A 23,299-nucleotide genomic window follows, 5' to 3' on the forward strand; every position below is an offset into this window, starting at 1 on the left:
AATACCTCATCCTACATATGACCTTTCAGACATGGCGCACAAGCTCTGATGTGCAGGAAAGAATGCACTTGAGGTAGTAGGAGGCTTTAGGAAATTACGCCAATTCCCTCAAACCCCACTTTCACTAGCAGGCCCATCCCTTACAGAAAGTATTTGCCAGTGAATTATATGTTCTTTGCCCAGAGACATCTGCATAACTTCACTTCCTGCCCCCCCCCCCCCCCCCCCCCCTTTTATCATTACTTAACAGGGATTCAACTGCAACAGGAACCCATGAGCAAATACAATAGCAACTCTTCCAGACTTGGAGAACAATGGACATAATGCACAGGGGCTAGCACAAGCAGCAATAGCAGGACAAATTTTAGGGGATAGACACTGAGAAATCTTGTTCATTTGGATCTTATGCCTAATTTCAAACATGCCCTTTTCCAAAACTTCTCCTTGCATCATTAATCAACAAACATGCAAAACCGCTAATGGAGAGATGCCGTAAGCACAAAGAAACCATGATGCAAAATATTCTGCTTCTTAAGTGAAACCTGTGTTAACTGTTCTAATACATATGTGGTATGCATGTCAGAAGACATCTGACCACTACTCCTAAAAAGAAATCAACATTTTTCCTTTTAAGAAGATGCTTCACCAAGTCATTTTTGACAGGCATTTTTTCAGCAGTTGAGCAATGGTCCACAGTATGAGAAGCAGCAAAAGCGTTTTATTTGCTGTATAATTAGTGTCATTAGAAATATGATTCATAAAAAAACAACATACAAGTCCACACAGAAAGGAAAGCTTAATAAAAACCAAAGAGCACTGGAGGGGAGGTGGTAAAGACTTAGCAGAGAAAATTTTTCTTTTTTTAAAGTCTTCCAACAGCAACTTCTTTTGGCCACTAGAGATGATAACAAATCTTCCTACTACTTTGCATCAGTGTTCTCCTCCACCCTTGTTGGACTGCTAGCTTCAAATCACTTAAATGTGTTGTAGGGTGTGAGAAGGAAACTAAACACAAGATTGTGATCTGTTCACATTAGATAACAGCTTCCATACAAGTGTTCTGCACATGCAAAGGCATAAAACTTACTCAGCAAACACTTTCTTCTCAAAAATCACTTCAAGTCATAACAATGCTTCACTTTAATTCCTGTATTTTCAAAAAGGTAGTAGAAGTACTGCATTTTTTTTTAAACAACAACATGCTTCTCCTCCTTCAAACAGAAAATATCTTTAATCTTTGAAACAGAAATAATTCTGACATTGAAATGACCAGACATTCTTAATTCATGAAAGTAACAAATGTGTTTCTGAAGCAAGAAGTTGCCACAACGATTATTTGTAAACATTATACCCACAACAGTAAATACATCAAAACCCCACACTTCCACCTTAAAATAAACCACAAAGCTTTGACATGAAATACATAAAAAGTTTATTATGTATGTACCCCATTTTGTTATCTGGAGGAGAAAATCTGAGGCAACAGTTTGGTGCAGTACAGAGAAGCAAAGCAATATACAGTAGCTGCACACAGCTTGATTGGTTTCAGATCACTACTAGATACTCTTACTATGACCGTTAGTACAGAAATGTTCTGTAATTAGAAAAAATGAGAAGTATTACTCTCATGCTGTACAGTCTCATGTTTCTTGGTTAGAAAAGAACAACTGATTGAGTTTGAATCTTTCACGCCTGAATCTTTCACACCAACTTGATCGGCTGTTGCCTCTGGAATGTTCAGCACAAAGGTTAAGCTCCAGACATAATTTAAGTGCTTTTCATGTGCAAACTGTTACTGGCTAAAGCTTTCAAAGTACATTTAATTACAGATATGAACACCCTGTAAAGATATGAGGATATGATAGCAGACCCAGAGGCCAATACAGATTCTTTAAGAGAAATGCTATGTTCCACTGCAGTAGTTCTAGTCCCTGATTAGGTCCTTCCAAAGAGAGGGCTTATTTCAATTGTAGGAGATAGACCACTCTTTGACAGAAGCATCATGGGATGTTGTTACCAGAGTATGTTCATCCAGCCATGCCAGGCCACTTACATGATGTAGTCTGTGAGCATCTGTATAGTAGTGCAAAACAACAGAAATACTTAGGAACATTAGGTTGACAAAGTAAATAACACATATTCCAAATGTGATTTCCAGCTGTATTAAATACTAGTACTGTATTTTAAAAGTGACTACAAAATAACATAAACAGAAGAGTTCTGGTTGTTGCAGCTAGATAGACATTAACATAAAGGCTTAATTAGTTTGGAAATATTCAAAGCCTGCCTACCATCAGTTCTAGAAAACAGGTACTGTGTTGGATTTCAAGAACTACTAGCAACTTTCTAAAGTAAGATTTTGAATGAAATATACCTGGTATCTTGACTCTGGTCTCTGGATCACTTACAGTCCAAACATATACCATCATGTCCATGCCTCCAGAAGCAAAGTGTTCATTGTCTGGTGACCAGGCAATACAAACAATTTTTGCATGGTGTCCATAAAAAACATTATGTTCCTATTTGAAAGTTAGAGATACAGTGTTATTTCATTAATTTAAGCTATTTCAGGAAATTGCTGGCTTTTAATGTGTAGCATCACAATAAGCTACTGCAAAACTCCAGACAATGTACATCTTCGGTGCAAATGGATGCCCTAAATAAACCAAGTGGTGGCTTAATTTATGCTATTTATTTAAACACTTGTCAGGCCAGTAAAATCCAAATCTTTTGTAAAAATCGCTAAGACTTTTTCTATAAATCAGGCTGGATCAGTAAAGTGCATATGCTACTCATTACTTCTTGCTTAGAAGCTTTTTAGAATAACCCCACAGATGTTTCTAAAAGCAAAATGCTTTCAATTTTTACTTGGAAAATGAAACGTTTTTGCAGAATGCCATACTGCATTTTTAACTTCAGTGTGGTTTCAGTCAAAGCTTAATGACTTTACAGGCTGATACACATATTGATTGCTCAGCTGAAAAGTGCAACTTGCCCATTTTTTGGTTCTTGGTTAAAAGACACTAGATTGAAGGATAAAGCAAGATTCCCTGCCCTGATGTATCCCTTTCATTGCTTAGTTCTTACCATGGAACTGTGTGCCACAGCCAGCATAATTTTATTGCAAGTCTGCTTTATTTACTTAATTAAATTTTATTGTACTGCACAAAACTGAGCCTGCATTCTTGTCCACTTCACAAAAACGCACACGAATTCTCTACGAAGCCTGCATGTATTTTGCTGACTTTTTTCCTTTGAAAAAAAACCCCAACACACTAGTGATTCAGCTGACACCAGTAAGGAACCTGCATACTTTGTAATCTTTTGTATTTAACTGCTGCTAGCCACTGGAAATCCAACCCCTCCCCCATTTAACTATGTGTTTGTTACTAGATGGGTTTAAGTGTTTTTCCAGTAGCCAACCTATGCTGTGCATTTCCTCACCTATTCTTATGAACTGGAGTTGTCACATAGGCTGCTGTGAAAAGCAACACTCACTCAAACTACCAGATAAACAGACAGTCACAACACCACCAAATGTACAACAATTAAAGTCTCACCAGCAACGCTCTATTTCACCACAACAGATTTAGACATGAGATACCAGTCAGTTTGTTTTTAAACAAACAAAACTCCTGATACAACTCTTACCGCATAGCCATCAGTGACACTAAAGACAGTGACAACTTTGTTTGCATCACAGACTGCGAGAAAGGCACCATCGTGAGAATATGCCAGGTCAGTAACAGGACCTTTAGCTTCCAAAGATTTATCATCATTTTTCAAAGAGGTTCCTTGGATTGAATACAAATGGACATTCCCATCCTGCAAATTAATAATGAAGAAGGGGGGGTATAAAAATCACTTTACAATAGAAAGAGGAAGGCTTACGGAGTTTCTGGAACTTTTTGCATCAATTCTCTCTGGTAGCACTTTAATTAAGAAACGGCCTAAAGAACCTGTCCTTATGCTGACTACAATCCATCAAGTCTAGAATATAGACACGATTTCTAAAATTTGCCTACTTCAAGCATACACTGGGTAAAAACAATGACATTTAAAACCAGTAAATACAAGACAAAAAAAATGAAATAGACATTAGGTCACAATGGTGGGAGAACCTGGGGGATGGCAGCCCAGGAATACCAATTACACATAGCTTACTTGTAACACTACTGTTGTTACAAACTGCCACAATTACCTCTCAAGACACTGTTAAATGCTTCTGTTATTAGTTCCACTGTTCCAAGTAGTACAGTTTTAGCAAGTGCAACCTTACCGCTCCTCCCACTGCTGCTGTACCTCCTCCAGGGTGAATGGCTACAGCTTCTGGCTCATAGCCAAGGTCGTCAATTGCAAAACATTTTTTCTTATCTTTCATCAAGACAATCTGTAAATAGAAAACCAGAAACTAAGACACTTCTTCAAAGTGCCTAATACAAAACTATGACTAAGCAATGTGGCTTAGTCATAAATAAAATCCACTCCAGTTGCTCAGAAGTTTACTATATTCTGATTTTAAGGAAACAGTTTTATTCTTTAAAAAAATGCCTTTGCACAGTGACTAACTAATCTGCTGTACTGGAGTACTTATGTGCTCTAAATTAGGCAGTGTAGGGCACGCTCTACCTTCAGCTTCACCTCACTTGGTTTGAACATGAAACAAACATGGACAAAACAGGGTTTTTAGCAATGCTCACTACCTTCCTGATTCACTGTTAAAGGAAGAGAACCAGGACAAAATTAGTAGCAAATTAATACTGCAGTGTTGAATTTTAGGGGCTATTTCCTAACCAGTTCTATACTATGGACAACTAGAATTACAACTCACATAGAAAAAGTTTGGACAACACTACTGAAAGTCCCAAGCATAAAACCGGCATCCACATGGAAGGCATAAATCATTAGAAGTTAAGCATACTTTGATCCAGGGTAACCCTGGTGCAATCTTTCTGGTTTTGTGTGATCTGAAATACTACTGAAAAAAACCCAGCAAGAGCAAGACATCCTTTCTCCAAAATCACATCACTGAACAGAGCAGGCAAGAGCATGATTCAGACTGGTGTAGCCTTCCAGCACAGAGCTGTACTGATAACAAAGTCAAATGAATCCACACAAGGGACCATGTGAAATTTAAATCTATACATAAGACCGTGAAATTGTTACAGGATGTAAAAAGACAAGCCTATCAAATATCCTGCTTAACTATGTTCCCCACAGCTCATATTACGAAATTCTGCAGATGTGAAGGCGATCCCACACTAAACAGGTTTGTCATAAGCCATCATGTTACCACACATGGCATTATTAACAGAGCAATTGTGTTGATAATCCACAAGTTAATACTTACTTGTCCAATGCATAGAACTACAGTATAACCACCAGGACCCACAGCTAAACATTTTGGTTGAACATCCATTTTCACAGCATCCTGGCCACTGGAGGAAGGTGTGCGAAGGTGGAGAAGCAGGAAAAGACAAAGCAGAAAAAAATTTGCCTATTCAAATAATCACCCATTAATGACCAAGAACATGCATAGTTGGTTTTTAAATATGCAAAGTTTCCTCCCGTTTACTGTTTAAACCATTAGTATCTTAATCAGGTAGTACACCTTCAAAGTGGAAGTCTGTGTTACTACATTAGAGTTTAATTATTTAAACAAACTAGGTGATCTTAACAGGATTCCTTAAAGTTTTTTGCTTTGATTGTGGTTTCTATGAAGAAACAGCTGTGTCACATCCCTCCTAACCACATTTATTACCAATATTCCTGGGTATTTCTGATCATAAAACAGTCAGCCTTCCCCACAGTCCCCTAAGCCACCCAATACAAGGCAGATCTCTATCTAACCTGTGGAAGGGATGAGACAAATTGAGAAGTCTGGGATGCATTTCTTTTTGTCACAGAAAAAAGCAAGGTTGGTACAGCAATTATTTCTACAGTTCCCATGGTAACTTAGAACTCGAATAAATTGCAGCATAAAATTCTTTACCATATAAATCAACAAAATTCTTGCTGTAAAATAATTAGGGCTGCAATACTACAATAAAAGGCAACATTTTAACTAACCTGTAGTCCCTCTTGCTGAGGTTGGTATAGCGCACAGTATCATCCATACTGCAGGTGACCAGCTGATCCATTTCATCCACTGCCATTCTAGAAACCTGGTTTGTATGGCCTTTCCCAGAAAAGCCATCATTCTCTCCAGTTTCAGAATCCCAGTAATGTGCACAATAGAATTAAGGAACATTTGAAGGTATTGGTGCAGTCAGATACAGCATCTTAAAAAGTTAAATAACTGACAGAATAGCTAAGGTTAGAGGGGACCTCCCGAGATTGGTCCAACCTGCTGCTCAAATCACTATCAGCTACAACAGGCTACCCATTCTGTTGGGTTTTGAGTAACTCTAGAGATGGACACTCTATAAGCTCCCTGGGCAACCTGTACCAGGGTTCAAACAACCTCAAGCCTTCAAAATATTTATTAAAGGAGCCTCTGATGTTCTGTAGTGAACAAAATGACCTATCACAAACAGTAGCAAATACTGGAACAATGAGCATTAGGTCTGAGAGAGGAAATACTTTTTAAAGAATTATAGTTGCTACATAGTTATACCATTATCCACTGCTGTTGTTTCACATGGGCACCAGTGATACAACCAGGAGCAGTCTGAAGAGTATCAAGGACTACAGAGCTCTGGGAACTGTGGTAAGGGACTCTGGAGCGCAGGTAATTTTTCATCAGTCCTCCTGTGCAAAGGGCAGGGGTTTGAAAGGGCCAGTCAAATCTGGCAAATCAACAGTTGGTTATGGGGCTGGTGCCACAGCCAGGGGTTTGGCTGCTTAGACCATGAGACTCACTTTGAGGAACCTCGTCTGCTGGGGGCTGATGGGGTCCATCTGTCAGAGAAGGGGAAGAGCATCTTTGGTCACCCTTGCCAAGCTGGTGAAGAGAGCTTTAAACTAAAGTTGCTGGGGAATCTCAATCCATCTCACTCCTACCAGCTTGATGCCAGTGCCAGCAATGGATGCCCAGAGTCTGGAGGGGGGGGTCACAGGTCAGCAGGAGAGCACGGGAAGAGCAGCACAAAGGAATTCCAGCCAGTAAATCAGCTTCATCAGGGACCCAACTGAAATGCCTCTATGCAAATGGACGTAGCATGGGGAATAAAGAAGAGGAGTTAAAGACGTGCGCATGACTGCAGGGCTACAATCTCACTGGCATCACAGAGATGCGGTGGGATGGCTCCTCTGACTGGAATGTTGGAATGGAAGGATACAGGCTCATCAGGAAGGACAGGCAGGGGAGACAAGGAGAGGGGGTTTCCCTCTGTCAGTGAGTAGCTGGAGTGCACAGAGCTCTGTCTGGGGATGAGGAGCCGACCGAGAGCTTGTGGGTCAGGATTAAAGGGAAGGCAGGGACAGGACACATTATAGTGGGGGTCTGCTACAGACCCCCTGACCAGGAAGACCAAGCAGATGAAGCCCTCTATAGCCAGACAGCAGGTTCACAAGTCCTGGTCCTGTGACAGAGGAGAGGTGCTATGCTGGACCTTGTTCTAATCAACAAGGAGGGGCTAGAGGGGAGTGTGAAGCTCAAGGGCAGCTTTGGTTGCAGTGACCAGGAAACAGTGGAGTTCAAGATCTTTAGAGCAACAGAAAGGGTGCACAGCAAGCTCGCTACCCTGGACTTTGGGTGAGCAGACTTTGGCCTCTTCAGGGATCTGCTTGACAGAGTACCATGGGATAAATGTCTGGAGGGAAGGGGGCCCAAGAAGGCTGGTTAATATTCAAGGATCACCTCCTCCAAGCTCAGGAGCGATACATCCCCACAAAAAGAAGTCAAGTAAAAACACCAAGAGGCCTGTGTGTATGAACAAGGAGCTCCTGAACAAACTCAAAACACAAAATGGAAACTTACAGAGGGTGAAAGCAAGGACAGGTAACCTGGGAGGAATACAGAGAAAGTGTCCAAGCAGCCAGGGATCAGTTTAGGAAGGGCAAAGCCCTGATAGAATTAAACCTGGCCAGGTATGTCTAGGACAACAAGAAAAGCTTCCATAAGTAGATCAGTGATAAAAGGAAGACTAGGAAAAATGTAGGTCCTCTCCGGAAGGAAACAGAAGACATGATTACCTGATATGGGGAAGGCTGAGGTACTCAATGACTTTTTCACCTCAGTCTTCACCAACAAGTGCTCCAGCCACATCACCCAAGATGCAGAGGCAAAGGCAGGGACTGGGAAGGTTTTTCTGCCCATGGCAGGGGGGTTGGAACTTTAAGGTCCCTTCCAACTCAAACCATTCCATGAAAGTTACATGTCCTGCAACACTGGCCTTCCCTGATGTTATATGTAACCATCAGTTTGAACTATTAACACTATACTACAGGTTTGTAAAGAAACAAGTCCTATCTTTGTTAATAGTTTATGCCAATGTGCCACCATTTTAATAGCAGGCAGGACGAAGGACCGCAGTTTTATTTATAAGCTTCAGAATGCTGAAGAAAAAAGCCAACAGTCTTGTAGCCAAACACATCCCAAACTTCACCCTTTAATATGTCCTTTGCGAACTACACTGCATTCCCAGGGTTTTCCTCTAGAAACCAACATGACTGTAATAGAGTCTCAAAAGAAGTGCAAGTTCTTTTCAGTAGCAAGAAAGCCTGATGAGATTTGGGATTCCAAATAAAGAACACAATGTATCACAGAACTTCAAAAACACACCTTAATACAGGTGTGAAAAACACAACTGTAAAGAGAAGTGCATGTTGACGGGTCAGAGGTAAGTCAACAAGGATTTATCTCTCACCCTGAACATCTGAAAAGTGAGATACATGACTTTCAGCACATGCCAAAAATCTACCCATATACTGCATGTAACAGCAAGAGACAACACCACGTATTTTGCACGTATGACAGAATACAAGGAAAATTGGAAGAGGCTAATTTATATATTTACTCCTCCATACTAACAATTTATCTACCACAAATAAGTGACAAATGGGAATTAAGAACTGGCTTATATTTAGCAGGCAAATGTAAAGGCAACCAGTAAAATAAGCAAAATAAAACTTCTTCAGACATAAAATATTCACTTGTGTCCAATAAACATGTTTTTGTCCTTGGCAAAGGCTTTTTTCCTCCTCATAAAGACCTCTCTCAGACTATAAGGCTAGAAAAAAAGTCACTATCATTCAAAGGATATTAATATGACCATCATTACTTCCAGAGTAAATATAGGACTTTCCACCATTTTTATGCACTGTAAGACACTGAATTGATTTACTATGACCCTGTGAATGGGACACAAATAATAATTATTGATAGGCAATTTTTCATCTAACACATACATATATCAAACATTTGAGAAGAATTACAGGTTATTCAGACAATAACATAACATTTTATTGGCAATCATTAGAAAACACCCAGAATACAAATCAGTAACGGTGCAGTCACTGCACTGCACTGTTGTAACACTGCTATTTCCATGTACTACTCCTTGAAGAGAAGGAATAAGCACCATGAATATCCTTATTAGCCAGCTGGGCCAGAATACTTTTGTGGTCTTTTCAAAGTTTGCTTTTCAGGTACTTTATGATTTAGGGAAGAGGACTAAATATGGCCATGTACTCAGAGCAACTTCCAGAATTATAACAGCAATAGCAAGAATCTGGGACATCTGTTTCTAGTTCGTGTAAAAATGTAAATTCCCGTGAGAGTGCTGTGTCAGCGAACTCTTTAAATCCTAAAATTAAAGCTCACTTGCACAGTAACCCTAGTCACCTTGTTCATAACACACTAGCTCTGGTAGAAAACTAGCAGTGATGTCTTGTTCTGTCTATGCTGTATTTCTGTTCTCATCTCAAGAATGCTTAAAAGCTGCTATGAAAGATCAGTTGATAACCTTAACTGAAATAAAAAAATTAGCCTGTGTATTTGCACAAAGCACAGTATCAGGCACATAACATTTTAACTTTCTGGTTCATCTGACTTGCAATAATCACTCAGGGCTTGTCTGGCAATGCTAATTTACAAAACCATTTTTCAATAGTTAATATTCCATCTAGACAGCTTCAACCACCAAGTCATTTATTGAAGAAACTGTTGCAACAACAGAAGTTTAACTTACCTTTATGACACGTAAAGGTTTATTTGGATTGTTCTTGTCCAAATAATTGATATAGCCAGACAGGGAGATAGTCAGTAAATGGTCTTTCTGCCACAAGCAACCCAGCTGCTGATCCAACACATTTGATCCCATGTTAAAAGTATTGACAATAGAATTAGCACCAACATCCCAGATTTTAGCAGTTTTATCTCCAGAAGCAGAAAGCAACTGACTACTGTCAGGGCTCCAACTAATCTGTAAAAACAAATGTCACCATAAGATAGTAAATGCATTTATTATTGCAACACTTCACAGTCCATGAACTTGGTAATGAAATAGTACGGACCATTTGCAAATGAAGTGATACTTACAGCATAAATACCTCCATCATGAGCTTTGCCTCCACCAAGAGCACAGAGTTTCTCTCCAGCCTTCCCATCATAGACAAAAATCTTAAGAGAGCACACAGAAATACAATTTAAAGGGAAAAAGCAGTAACACAAAAAACTCAAGAACTGAAACGCTGTTACTTGTGCTGCACAGATCATTCTTCTGTTTCATGGCATACTTGCAGGTGTATCAAACACTAGATTTTTGAAGAAAAGGCACAAGTATTCCTGCATTTAATACTTAAGACTAAACAAATGAGATGATGATTGTAAATAATCAAGTTAAGCCACTCTGTCCATTGGATCCTGATATTTGAAACTCTGGAAGACAGTACATTTTTTACTCCTGCAGTGATAGCAGCTGCTTCATACACGGGAATTTTCCTTCTTAGAAGGAGCTACCTGTGTTAACAGTGTCACTGTTGAACCTGCCCTTATCAACAGGGACTCCACATGGAGCTGGGTTGCTATGAGCTCAGTATTCCAGCTAGGTTTCTCAGTATCATAACAAGGACATATATAATCCAAAAATCTAAGGTTTCTGCCAAAATAACCTGTAAGTAGTAATATGCTAGGGAGATGGAATGGGGGAAAACCAGCTGAGTAAGAATAGTCTGGTTGATGTCAGTTATTGCAGCTTTATATCTTGGCATGAAAAAAGCAACATGGATTTTACAACACTAATCCTATTCCTAAAATGTACAAGAAAAATCTTCTCATGCTAAAACCACTACAAAAGGAGTTCCTTTGGTTTTACCTGGCCATCTGCACTAGCTGTAGCAAATCTGTTCCCATCAGGGGAAAACCTCACACAGTTCACAAACCGTGTATGGTCCTGTAGGAAAAAAGTAAGAATCAGCATACAAAACAAGAACAAACCTTTACACATAGAAGATAATCCAGTAACAATGAAGCTCTCTTACATGCAAGTCATAAATTAGCTGTATAGGAGATGCCTGCCGTAGAGAATTGCTACAGATCAGGTCTAGCCTCTATCTGAAGAGGATCATGGGGATCAAGAACAGTCCAGGGAAGAAACTGTGACATCAGTACTGAGGTAGGTCAAACAACTTAGCCCAATACCAGGTGAATGAGTACCCAGTTTCAGGGACAGGTAGGAAAAAACACTCAGCTGCAGCCTAGATGCAAACATGGGATTCTTCCCCTCTGGTCACTGAATTCTTCTTCAACATTCACCAGATTTTGACTCTTGCTTCATTGAGCAAGTAAGTTTTATATACAGAAAGAGTACTTTATCCTTCTGATTGTAAAAATCACTTGCATGAAGAATAAGTTACTATTTTACTGGAATTCTGCTTCTGGGAGACTGCATTAGTGGTAGCTCTATGAAGTAACCTGGCAAGACTGATGCATGTTCCCCCAAATAGACTATTTACAAGTAGGAGACTATTCAAACCATGCTAACTAGAAAACACCCGTTAAATAGGGAAGCACCACAATGAGGCCAAAGCTCCCATGAAAAGAGATTTGGGAGACTATTTTTAGTATTATGAAAGGCAGGTTCTAACCTACTTTCTTTAACTATACTTTTTTTTCCCTGATATCTCAAAGCTCTAATCTAAACCACATACAGCCTGTACCAGAATCCCAACGCAAATATCACTTTAAAAGGAAGACTGCATCACATACCAGTCTAAGCAGCACTGGTACGCAACTCAGACTTTGGAGTTCCAAAAGAACCAGCTTAGCAAAATGCAAGTATCAACTTAAGTTCAGAAATATATTAGGCAACTACATCATTGCATTGGATTGCAGGGCTGAAAACAATTCCTTTTCTAGAACTGGAATGGAATCTTTGCTAAAGTCAGTGTATGAAGACTACAAGGCACACACTTAACAGAAGGCCTACAACTGTGTTTTTAAAAATAAAGGAGTAAACATTTTGAATTTACTACTGCAATAATATCCAGTATCTCTGCAATAGTCATGTCTTCTGCCATCAGAAAGAGCTGCAGAAGCTTTTGGCTTTTCATTTTCTTTGGCCTCAAGCAACAATGTCTTAATTGTGGTAGTTCCAGGCTTTGTTTCATTTACATAAAGAAATTTTAACTAGTAGAATAAGAAACAAAAAAGTGAAAAGGAATGTAGAAACAGAAAGCTGATCACAGAAGTTACATCCCCATTCCTCCCAGAAATCAGTTACATTTCCAAACATCTACACTCACCCTTTCTAAGCTGCCCTGGGATTTCAGATTTGAGCACTCTTAAGCAGATTGGAAAATTCACACCACATTTCTTGAATCAAGCACCCTGAAGAGTATTAACAAATTCTACATATGTCAGCACTGGGAAGTAGAGCTCAGAAAGCACCGAAAGGGCTAATGAAACATCCTACTTAAGTTATGGAAGAGGATGAAGAGCCAAAGAAAAAAATTGGAAAAAGTGTTTCAGGTTTTCTTCTTAACCAATCATTTATTTCAGTTTTCTTGGCCTGAGACAAGCCTTCAGTTATACTCATACATGGGTTTAAGAAAGCCACTTGACACCACTGTGCCTCAAAAGGGGAAGCAAAGAACTTTTGTTATAACACACAGTTGTGACAAGAACTGCAAGCATGCTGGAGAGCTTTCAGTCAACTGAACTGTTTAGCAGTACTTAAACTGTACAGTTTAACAGAGCCACATCTAAACTTAAACTCACACTTATTGTAAACTTGAACTTGAATGGCGGTCCCTCAAAGAAAGCGGCACAATTGTCATCACTGCCAGTTGCCAGACGATATGGTCTTGTTTGTTTAATGTCCACGCTATTGATCACTTTGTTGTGCCCAGTAATCTCGCCAACAGAAGAACCACTATCCCACAGGAACACTGCTCCAAATCTAGTTAGAAAAGTACATAACTACAATTCATAAAAGTTACATGTAGATTAACTCCTTCAGCATCTGCAAACAGCAGATTTGAGTGCACTCAAAAAAGAAGAAATTAGGTCATCTCGTTAATCTCACACAAATGCATCATAGTTCCCTGAAGGATATTTGAGATCTTGCTGGAGAGAAAATCTAATCAATAGGAGATATTTGCTGAAGGGGACAGACAAGCAAATTTCACATACAAAGCTTCTAAAATTCAGAGATCCAAAAGATATTCTTCAGTAAGTCTGTCAGTTTATAAAAGCAAGCAGTAAGTTGTTCCACCTGCCTAGTCACTACACAAGAATGCAGAAAACTACAGTAACAATGACATCTGATCATATATCTGATTATTTAGACTAGATTGGGTACCACCACTTTTACAACTATTATTACTTAAAAGTTGAAGGAAGAAGAGTTGTAACAGTATTTTTGTCAGTTCTTACTTTAAATAACCTTAAAAAAATCACTATAATCAATATAGTGGCATTAAACTACTAGAGCATCACTACTAAAAGGGGTTCTACAGTATCACTTCAGCAAAATTCTAGATTGAAAGTACATCCATTTAACAGGAAACTGGCAGACTTTTTGAAGTAGGAGAGCAAATTATCTACCCAGGGGCAGGTGGGGATAGAGGGATGGATGGAGGACAAAAAAATTTCTCAAGTATCAGGACACAGTACATGATAGTCATTAAAAAGCGGTGGAGGGGGTCACAAAACAGGGCCATGCCATGTTTTTCAGACCTTTAGGCATAAAGCTACCTGGTCTGGACTCTACCTTAGTCAGTCTTTAAACATTAACAGAAGGATATAAACCTGACTAATGGGTACCTCATTTAGTCAGTCAAGGACAACTGGCTGTAATTTTCTTTTAATTATCATATGGCCTAATAATACGGGCACACTGCTGAGGGAGAAAATTCAGATACACTTTATTTTTTTTTTTAACTCTTATTCAGTCATGTCCTCCGGGAGGGGTGAAAGAAAAGGGAGAATTGTCTTGTGCTTCTCCCTTCCTACTCAGATTTAGACAAAAAAATCCACCAAAAGGCATACTGAACAGCTATCACTGAATGTAATACCTACCTCTAAAAAACAAACAAAAGCCACACAATTTTGAACAGAATGATTCTAACAGAACTGTATTTTACAAGTAGTTTTACAGCTGCCTAATACTGCATAAAGAATTCTGCGGCAAAATAGCACAACTTGAAGTCTAAACAGAAAACAAACCAGGATTTTCTTCCCCTGAAGAATTATAAGCTTTCTGCAAAGAATCTGCTTTGTTAGAATAACAGAGGTTTACAGTTTATATACATACACACACTCACACAAAAGAATTACTCACTTTTCCCTTCCTTCTCCAACCACAGCAATTCTCTTGCTGTCTTCAGTCCAGGCAAGGTCCTTTATTTTTCCTGCAAATGGCTGATACTCATACTTCAGTAGGTGTTCCTTCTGTGTAGTATCCCAGATTCTCAGCTTTCCAGAGACATCTGCCATAATAAAATAGAATATAACTATTGTTGTTCCAGCATGACTCGGTCACATGACTCAGCAATCTGCCAGGATACAGATTTTCAGCTACACTGAACACTTGTAGTAGGGACCTATTATCTTACCCTATTACAATTACTACAGAATTACTTGATTTAGGAATACCAAAGACTACATCCATCTCGCTGAACTATGTTTTTAACTTGACATTAAAGTTCAAGACATGCAACAATAAATACCACACATGGAGCCAACTTTTGCAAACAAGACATGAAAAAATTGCACAGTAAGAGGGTAGAAACTCTGCTAGTATGCGTTAAGTATGTATTACACACAAAAAAAACCCCACTCCAAACAAGCCCATCTCAGCAGCTACAAGATGGCTTAACCACACTTCATTGGGAAGTAAGCCACCCTATGTCCACAATAAGAAAGCAATATGGTGGACAGTGGGTGATGCACTAAAATTCAGTTTTGTACCTTCAAAGCAAACCTGCTCTGCATACAAACTTTCAAAGATTTCTGCCTATAAAGCTCGATTCATGCACACTCATTGGCATACTCTTTCTATACAGAAGCATGTACACACTTAATGTTGCATGTGGGTACCTACACTATCTGGATTACTACAAAGGAATCCAACAGAATACTTAAAAATGGTAATGTCGCAAGCAGCAGACATAGCACAGGTCATAACAATTTAAGACTTAATTAATGAAGACTTCCTTGGTCACTGTTTCCTTCTAGTATTACACAGCCCTAGAGATTGCTTCTATTCAAGACTAGTTACTTTAGTGCAGTACTGTAACCAGAGGAACTGTGTAAACCTGTCCATGTATAGAACATCTCTAATGAAACCCACACAGCAAATTCTGTGTGTACTGGACCCTCCGTAAAACCACCATTTTAGAATAAACCACCTCTGCCAAACACTTTTGAGTTCTGTTCACTGTTTATTGGTGCATCTGTACAGTCCAATTTAAACATACAGCAACCCTATAGCTTTGGGACCTAATCATGGACTATGGATATGATTATGTCCATTATAATGGACATAATGTCCATAATGTCCATTATAATATGGACACATATTCTCCACTTCTGCTAAAAGGACAGATGCATGTGACATAGACAATTGGTTATTGAAGTAGAATTTTAATGTGGGCTTCAAAATATAACTGTTTGCTTCACCTATTAATAGGTAGGACACATATAGCTTTAACTTTGTGGTATCTCCCATTACTACCTCTATTATGACTACAGTAAGAGAAATTACCATAAAAGCCACAAAGCTTATTGCCAAAGGTCTGTCTCATCAAGCACATGAAGTATTAATGCAGGTTGCATGGCTAATGCAAATTTATAGATAGAGAAATGACTCTTACATGTTATACTTAGAAACAGCTTAAACAGCCTGATACTATCTTCAGACCCCATGCTCAGCAGTATCACAGAACTATTTATAAAAAGTGTCTTCTGTATGTCATTTAAAGGGAAATATTGCAGCTTAAACTCATTTACTTGGGTATGACAGACAACCTCTGAAAAAGTCAGCTCTCTCTCAGGAGCAAGGAGTTTCCTTAAGCTGATCACAAATGAAAAACTTTTACACAGATCAGGCTCTGTATATATTACTGTTCTTTTACAGAGGACTGAAAATCTACAAGGCTACAAGAACAAATTAGATGATTATTCTGAGGCTTATGTACAACACAGACCTAGAGCATCAAGCCTGTAGAATAAAGAATGCAAACTGGATTTTAAGAAGGTATTCAATTTGACATATGGTCCACACACAAGACTGAGCCAAGAAAATCCTGGCTCTGTTTTTTTTCAGATGGGGGGGTGGGGCAGGGGGGCAAAAAAAAAAAAAAAGCTGTGCTATCAGTGTTCTTAAAGCTTCTCCAGTACTCAAAAGATACATATTCCAATACAGCTTTCTGATATGCAGGAAGCCAAGTCAGAAAGAACATTTTATATTTTTAAAATAAAAATTGTTCCCTTAAAATTGCTGAGAGAGAAATTCCCATTCTACTAAGACCCATGCATGAGTCGGGACTCGCTTTTTAAGGAGTTCATATTCAAAAGGTTTTATTTTCTGAAGTATTACTTAAAGTATTTCTGTATTTAGGAACATTACTTGCTTCTGAAGTGTTTCTAGTTGACAATGGTAAGCATATTTAAAAAAAATTCTCCACAACTATTTTTAAAGTGGAAGTTATAGTATTGTATTTATCAATATTCTTCAACTGTATACCAGTCCTCCTGAAAAAAAAATTGTTTGAAGCAAGCCTCTATTAAAAATGGTTGGTTTAGTTCTTTGTAAGTCATCAAAAACTATAGTTATTTCCATTACCAATCCAGGAAATCCATGCTGTAGAGATTCATCGTTACCCATTCTCAGACTACTGGTACACATGCATTATACAGAAACTGAGAATCAGCCTCCTTCCCTGCTCATTTACCAAAAAAAGATTTTTTAGTTCAGGTTAACAAATGTAAAAAAAAAACCCAAACAAACAAAAAACCCAGGCCAAGTCTTCCCAAGTTCAGCCAGAAAGAAAGGGGGAGGGGAAAAGGCAGGAGTACACACCAATCTAGAATCCCTCCCCTGCCCCTAAAATATGGAAGTTTATTGAAGAGAAACAACATTCCTGTTATTTCAGAAATGACTTTTCATTCTGCTGCACATATACAAGTCATTCATTACACTACGATTTATTCTCTTTAATGCTTTACACTACGTACTTAAAGTTCATTTTCAGGTTCTTTTTCCTTTAAATAATAAATTTTAAAAAGACCAAGCACGTCACTAAACTCACTGCTTTAGAAAGAGGCTAGAGGAACAACTACAGAAATGGTTCCTCCCTCAGGCATCTATACGCAATTCCACTGAAGCATGTCACATTGCCTATGTGTATTCTGTACATAAACATGAAGCATTACTACTCTGTTTTGCATCAAGCACTTTAACAGCTCTGTCCACATATCTCATGCAGCATGCGCACTGATACTTACCTCCAGATGCTATGTAGAATCCACTGGGAGCATACTTGGCAACTACAACCTGATGGGCATGCTCAGTGTAGATGTCAGCAATTGCAGGATTCTAGTTTAAAGGAAAATAAAGTTACTAAGTTGTATTTCCTGGTTTTCAAAGGAGTAAAATCACACACTCAAAGATAAAATTCAGGATTTTTCCTTGTGCTCCTTCTCTCACACTCTCCCTCCAGCTTAAATCGAGTTATTGTCTAAAACAGAGAAGTGCAGTACACTGCTGTCCAGTATGACTAAAACACCACACTAATTTCTAACTGAAACAAATAAGGTATCTCCTCTAATAGCCAGAGCTGCTGTGACCCTTTCCTCTCCAACACCTGCTGAAAGGTAGAAAAGTGTTCTACAAAATAACAGGCCAAGCAATGGACTTTAAGGGGGCTGGCCCACGTGAGGCAATTAGTCAAGTGGAATACTAAACATGAGCTGTGCTTTGCAACACATCCAAAAGTTCTACTGCAGTTGAGTATGAAAATTAAGCATATGGTTAACCATATTGCATGGCCGTTAATAATCACCCTGTACTCAAGATCCCTCAGTAACAAATGAGGTGTGCAAAGCTTGCTCTTTCTTGCCGATTGCAATCTGGTTAAAAAGCTCGTAAAGTAGCACAGGGAAATATGTTCTCCCTACTATCAAGGGTTGTACTGGAATTCTGAGAGAAATTCACTGCCGCTCCATCACAGTTTTACCTCTTCAGTGTCGGAACATGCTTTCAGATGCTTCAGGTTAGACAATAAAACTCAGTATTTCAGCAGAACAGTAGTGTTACACTACAGAGGTGCCTCACAAATCAAAAAAGGATGACATCAAGGCAAAAATCTGCTCTCAAATTAACTGTATAAAAAAAGGCCATTCTGCACATCTTCCAAATGTAGTGCATATATGCTACAACAGGACTCCTTACAAAAAGTGCATATATGCTACATACCCTAATCGTCACCAAAATTTTTCTACCAGTTAACAGGTATCTTCCAGCTCCAGAAACTTAATTCCTACAGTCAAAACAAAATTCCATTTTAACTATATAATTAATACAGATTTATTCGACCAAACCAGAAAACCACCTGATGTTATGGTATGACTCAGTCATCCAATCAGGAAAAACTAAAACACCCGCTCTGTGCTAGAAAGCAGTCAGTCTCCAGCTGACAGGAGTTCTTGCCATTGCAGCACTGTTACATCTCAGGAGACAGAATACAGCTTACTCATGCAAGAAGCAGCTCTTTTTCACTCCTGCTTTTATACATCGCCCGAGTGCATTACAGCCCTACTTAAATCACAATCATCTACATTTACAGCACACACATCACTCAATTTTGTGTATAACTGGATTTTACCTAAGCAAGACAAGATAACATTTTCCCCATGTGATAGCTGCATCACCTGCAAGTTCAGGGAGCTTAGCCCCCCCCCGCCCCCCACTTCATTAGTAATGGCATACATCAGTATACATTAGCTGCTATTTTACAGTAGAATGTCCAAGAGTCCATGAAGCTGAGAGACGGCACTTAACAGACTAACTTAAAGGGTTAAACAAAAGATAAAACTCCCAAATTTAAGATATAGTAAACAGATTCAGGAAAACAGGTAGTAAGTTAAGAGTTGCCAATTTAAATGCTGTTTATTTGATAACATTATTTCTGCTTGTAAAAGTCAGGTTTTTTAACTTGCGTGCCTTTCACATCAAAACCCAGAAACACCCCATTTCTAAAGGGATTTTAGCATAAGATATATTGTTAGCTGGGACAAATGCAGTACCTAATACTAGATTCAACAAGAGTGAGCTTATGTGGCTTATTTCGAACACTGAAACCAGAGCCACATATGAAAGTGAGCAGTTGAAGTTCCAAGCTTCAAAGTAGGTTTAGACCCATGAAGACAATAAAATATTAATGAGGTATGAAACCTTACAAATATCACTAGTCCTTCTGACTCACATTATTCTTCCAGGACTGTTCCAGGACTTTTGCATGTTAAAGGAAGTCTCTAGCTCATGCTCAAAGACCAAGCATTAACCCAGAACACTATTTTCATCACTGATTAGGTAATACTAGATAACTTCTGACTTGAGACAGGGGATAACTATGTTCTGATGACCTGATTTTTCAATTAAGAGCACAACCATCCCACTGTAGAACAGTTCATGGAGGGATTACACACAGACCTCCCACTATTTCATTTGCTTGTTGCAAACTATTATACAGGCTTTTATACTATTCAGAGAAGGCATGGCTCTCACCTAAGAGCAGAGACACTTCCATGTTGGGTTATGAACAAACCACAATGTTCTCCAACACAAAAGCCATAGCACAGGCTTTGCTCAGATTTTGGTCACTGCTACAATACATTCTGCAGTTGACTGCAGAGCATCACCTGTCAATTATTAACAGTAGCAGACTCTCCTTGCCAGTTAGGTAAGTTTGCATACTAGCATGAATTACACCATAAAATTGAAGGATTTATGACTTCTATTCTCAACTTCCCTTGGGAGTTTAAACAGTTCTAAATTTGAATTCCCACAATCTCACTTTGCCTGTACTCAGACTGGGCCATACACTATGTTCTGGCTCATGCTGGAATTAACAATTTGCACTGAGCAAATCTTCAGTAAGCTGATTCAGAAAGATAAAAGCAAATTGTTTTCTTCCAATTTAACCCCCAAAATAGGGTCAGATGAACACTAATGACAGGGTGAGGAGGTCACAATCCATAACTTGGGCAAAAACTGTAATATAAGCAGAGTGGCTTTTCTCTCTTCTCTCATCACACTGTGTGCCATTACAGTGTTTAACTGGGGCTTCTGGTTTCAGAAAATGGAACTTTCTTTGATACCAGGAGCAAAACACTATTACAACAGCATTATACCAAGACATTGAAACCAAAGAGCAAGCTTATTCTTGGTTTTAAGTGGGTAAATTTAAACTGGTATCCAACAAGAAATTTGCTAATAATTAAGTTATTTGTAGCATTTCTGTATTACCGCGTGACAATGAAGAAATGTCTGAATATAGTGGGGGTGATGAGATAAATCAGGAAGACAGCTCATAACAATTTCATTTACAAAGGTGATTTACAGAAGCACCCATAAATAAATCCATTGTTGTGGAGACTAAAAATTCCAGAGGTATGATCTGTTCCCCTGCAGCCCTCCCCACTGCAGAGCAAATCTGCAGTAAGAGAGGAAAGTAAATCCTGGGGAAAATTTGATTTTCTAAAGAACAAGCATTTACTTTGAAAAGTGTATTTTGAAAACCAGTAGCAAGATAATAGCCTAGACATGTAATGCTTCCTCTGTACTTCTCAAAGGGATGCCATCTTTGAGAAGAATTTAAATAACTCGCTTAACATTTCTATAGCTACCACCAGAGAAGAAAAAACCCCAAACCTCCACACCACTGAAAACATTAACTGGGGTATTCTAACATTTAATCGATGAGAAAAGTTTCCTGTGACCCGGGATGAGAACTCAACATGCAGACAGCTTGTCAGAGTCAGGCAACTGACAACTATTTTGATTCCTGTAGTGCAGAGGAAAAAACCCAAAAGCTACAGACGAATGCATTTAAAGATACTGTTTGCAAGTATCTGCACGCTTCTCTTACAAGCTAAAGGCCCAATATAGCAAACAGGGAGGAAGAGTTCATTTATTAGGCAAACACAACACTCAACTTCATAAGAGTGATAGTTAAGAAGATAAACAGGGCCAACCAGAATATACCAGACTCTCGTCTATAAATCCTATGCAAAGAGAGGGGAAGAACTGCACATTTTACAGAGATTTTCTACAGTTTTTTACAGTCGCTGCCCATGGTTTTATGCCTGAGTCATGCACCCTGCTTATTCCCCTACTGCCGATCACAGATCTGTGACCTCAACTGAAATTACTAAGTGTGAACGAAGCACAGGGAATTAAAGGAGAGGGTCTGGGAAACAAAATTAAACTTAGCCAAAGCTCTACACAACAAAATAAAATAAATTAGGATACATTACATCAATGTTTCTGATGACGACACATTTTCCATTGGTATACAGAAAATTGTTGCCCTTAGGATCACCTCCGATAATTTTGGAAACGCCTCGTTCAACCTGCGGGAGGCTGGCGAACACTTTTTCTACGTGAAAAGGAGAAAGGGGGAAGGGGGGTGGGAAAACGTTTTATTTCTGCCCGTTAACGGACGCCAGCCGAGCAGCCGAACGCCCCGCCGGCAGGCGCGGTCACTTGTTGCTGTCAGCAGGCTGTGAGGGAACGCCGGCTCCTCGGCGGCGGCGGGCCTCCCGCCGGCCCCCCAGCCCGCAGGGCGACCCGCCCGCCGGCCCCCCTCCCGCGCCCGGCCCCGGCCCCGGCCCAGCGCTCCGCTCCCGGCCCCCGCCCCGCAAGGGCTTACTGATCTCGTACGGCATCTTCGCCCACTTGTTACCGCGGCGGGCGGTGGCGCCGGGCAGGAAGGGCCGGGAAGGGCGGCGAGCGCAGCCCCGCGCAGCCCCGCACAGCGGCCTCTCGCGCTCCCCGCCGCCGCCTCAGCCCCGCGGCGCCCAGCGGCACGAACCAGGAAGCGCCCGCGCGGCCCGCCGCTCTCCCCTGCCTTTGACCATATATAGTCAACTCTGCTCGCGCCGCGCCGCTCCCCGCCAGCCCGCGCCCCGCTCCCTCCCCCGGAAATGCCGTCGGCTCGGACGGGCCCGGCGGGGGCTGCGCTGGGGCGGCGGCAGGAGCCGGCCCCGCCCCGGCAGGGAGCTGCGCGCAGGCCGCGGCGGCGGCAGCGGGCGGGCGGGCGGGCGGGGGAGCCGCGGCGGGCGCCACACGGCGGCTCTGCCCGGCCTCGGGGTGGCGCCGCCGGGCGGAGCTGCGCGTGCGCGGACCCCTCCCCCGCGTGGGGCTGCTCGGGGCATGCGCGGAGCTGGCGCGTGCGCGGGAGCGGCGGCGAAGCAGCGGCGGGGGGCTGCGGGGATGGGCACCGGCACCGGCGTGGGGCGGGTGAGGCTGCGAGGGGAGGGAAGCCAAGCCGCCCTGGTCTCAGGCGCGGGGCGGTGGGGGACACACATAAGGGACGCTGAGGGAGCGGGAGCCGCGGGTGTGTGGAGACACAGGGAGCGGGCGGCCCTTCCGCTGGGGCTGTCGCCCCTTTCTCACCCTCTTGGTGCGTGGTGAGCGGCTGCGGGGCACCTCCCGCTCTCTTCACCTGGAGGCAGCAGCCTCCGACTCCCACGACGTCAGTAAATGTAGCTGCTGCGGGGAACTTGGCGCCATGATAGCGACTGGGACACCGGGTGTGTGTCTTCAGGTATTGAGAGAACTTTGGAGCCTGTACCGACCTACTGCCAGCTTGGTTAAGGGGAGGTCAGGTGCATCCGTCACAAAGATTA

The 23,299-nt window shown here is 40.8% G+C and overlaps 1 protein-coding gene across 2 annotated transcripts; it reads right to left on the bottom strand.

Annotated features, from left to right (window-relative positions):
• Positions 1-691: 691 nt before the first annotated feature.
• On the bottom strand, positions 692-22,640 carry WDR1 (WD repeat domain 1). 2 transcript variants are annotated; one of them, XM_074904524.1, is made up of 15 exons: positions 22,321-22,637; positions 21,926-22,047; positions 17,894-17,984; positions 14,727-14,874; positions 13,163-13,343; positions 11,259-11,336; positions 10,484-10,564; positions 10,134-10,367; positions 9,207-9,294; positions 6,070-6,226; positions 5,351-5,438; positions 4,280-4,390; positions 3,652-3,825; positions 2,375-2,519; positions 692-2,073 (listed from the first exon to the last, which is right to left on the bottom strand). In XM_074904524.1, exons 1-15 carry the CDS (start codon positions 22,334-22,336, stop codon positions 1,964-1,966), a joined length of 1,824 nt encoding a protein of 607 aa, XP_074760625.1. In that variant the 5' UTR covers positions 22,337-22,637; the 3' UTR covers positions 692-1,963. The 2 variants fall into 2 exon arrangements, with proteins under 2 accessions (XP_074760625.1, XP_074760626.1); XM_074904525.1 differs by lacking the exons at positions 13,163-13,343; positions 14,727-14,874; positions 17,894-17,984 and having other exon boundaries at positions 22,321-22,640.
• Positions 22,641-23,299: the final 659 nt, after the last annotated feature.

Source organism: Athene noctua, chromosome 4 (genome assembly GCF_965140245.1).
Source record: "Athene noctua chromosome 4, bAthNoc1.hap1.1, whole genome shotgun sequence".
Lineage (NCBI taxonomy): Eukaryota > Metazoa > Chordata > Aves > Strigiformes > Strigidae > Athene > Athene noctua.

What these genes read in the sequence shown, in the direction of transcription:
- WDR1 (XM_074904524.1), bottom strand. An exon ending in AGTTCAAGTTTACAATAAGT is followed by an intron (nt 11,337 to 13,162) that starts GTGAGTTTAAGT and finishes TTTTTCCTACAG; the next exon opens with GACCATACACGGTTTGTGAA. An exon ending in CAGCTAGTGCAGATGGCCAG is followed by an intron (nt 10,565 to 11,258) that starts GTAAAACCAAAG and finishes TGCTCTCTTAAG; the next exon opens with ATTTTTGTCTATGATGGGAA.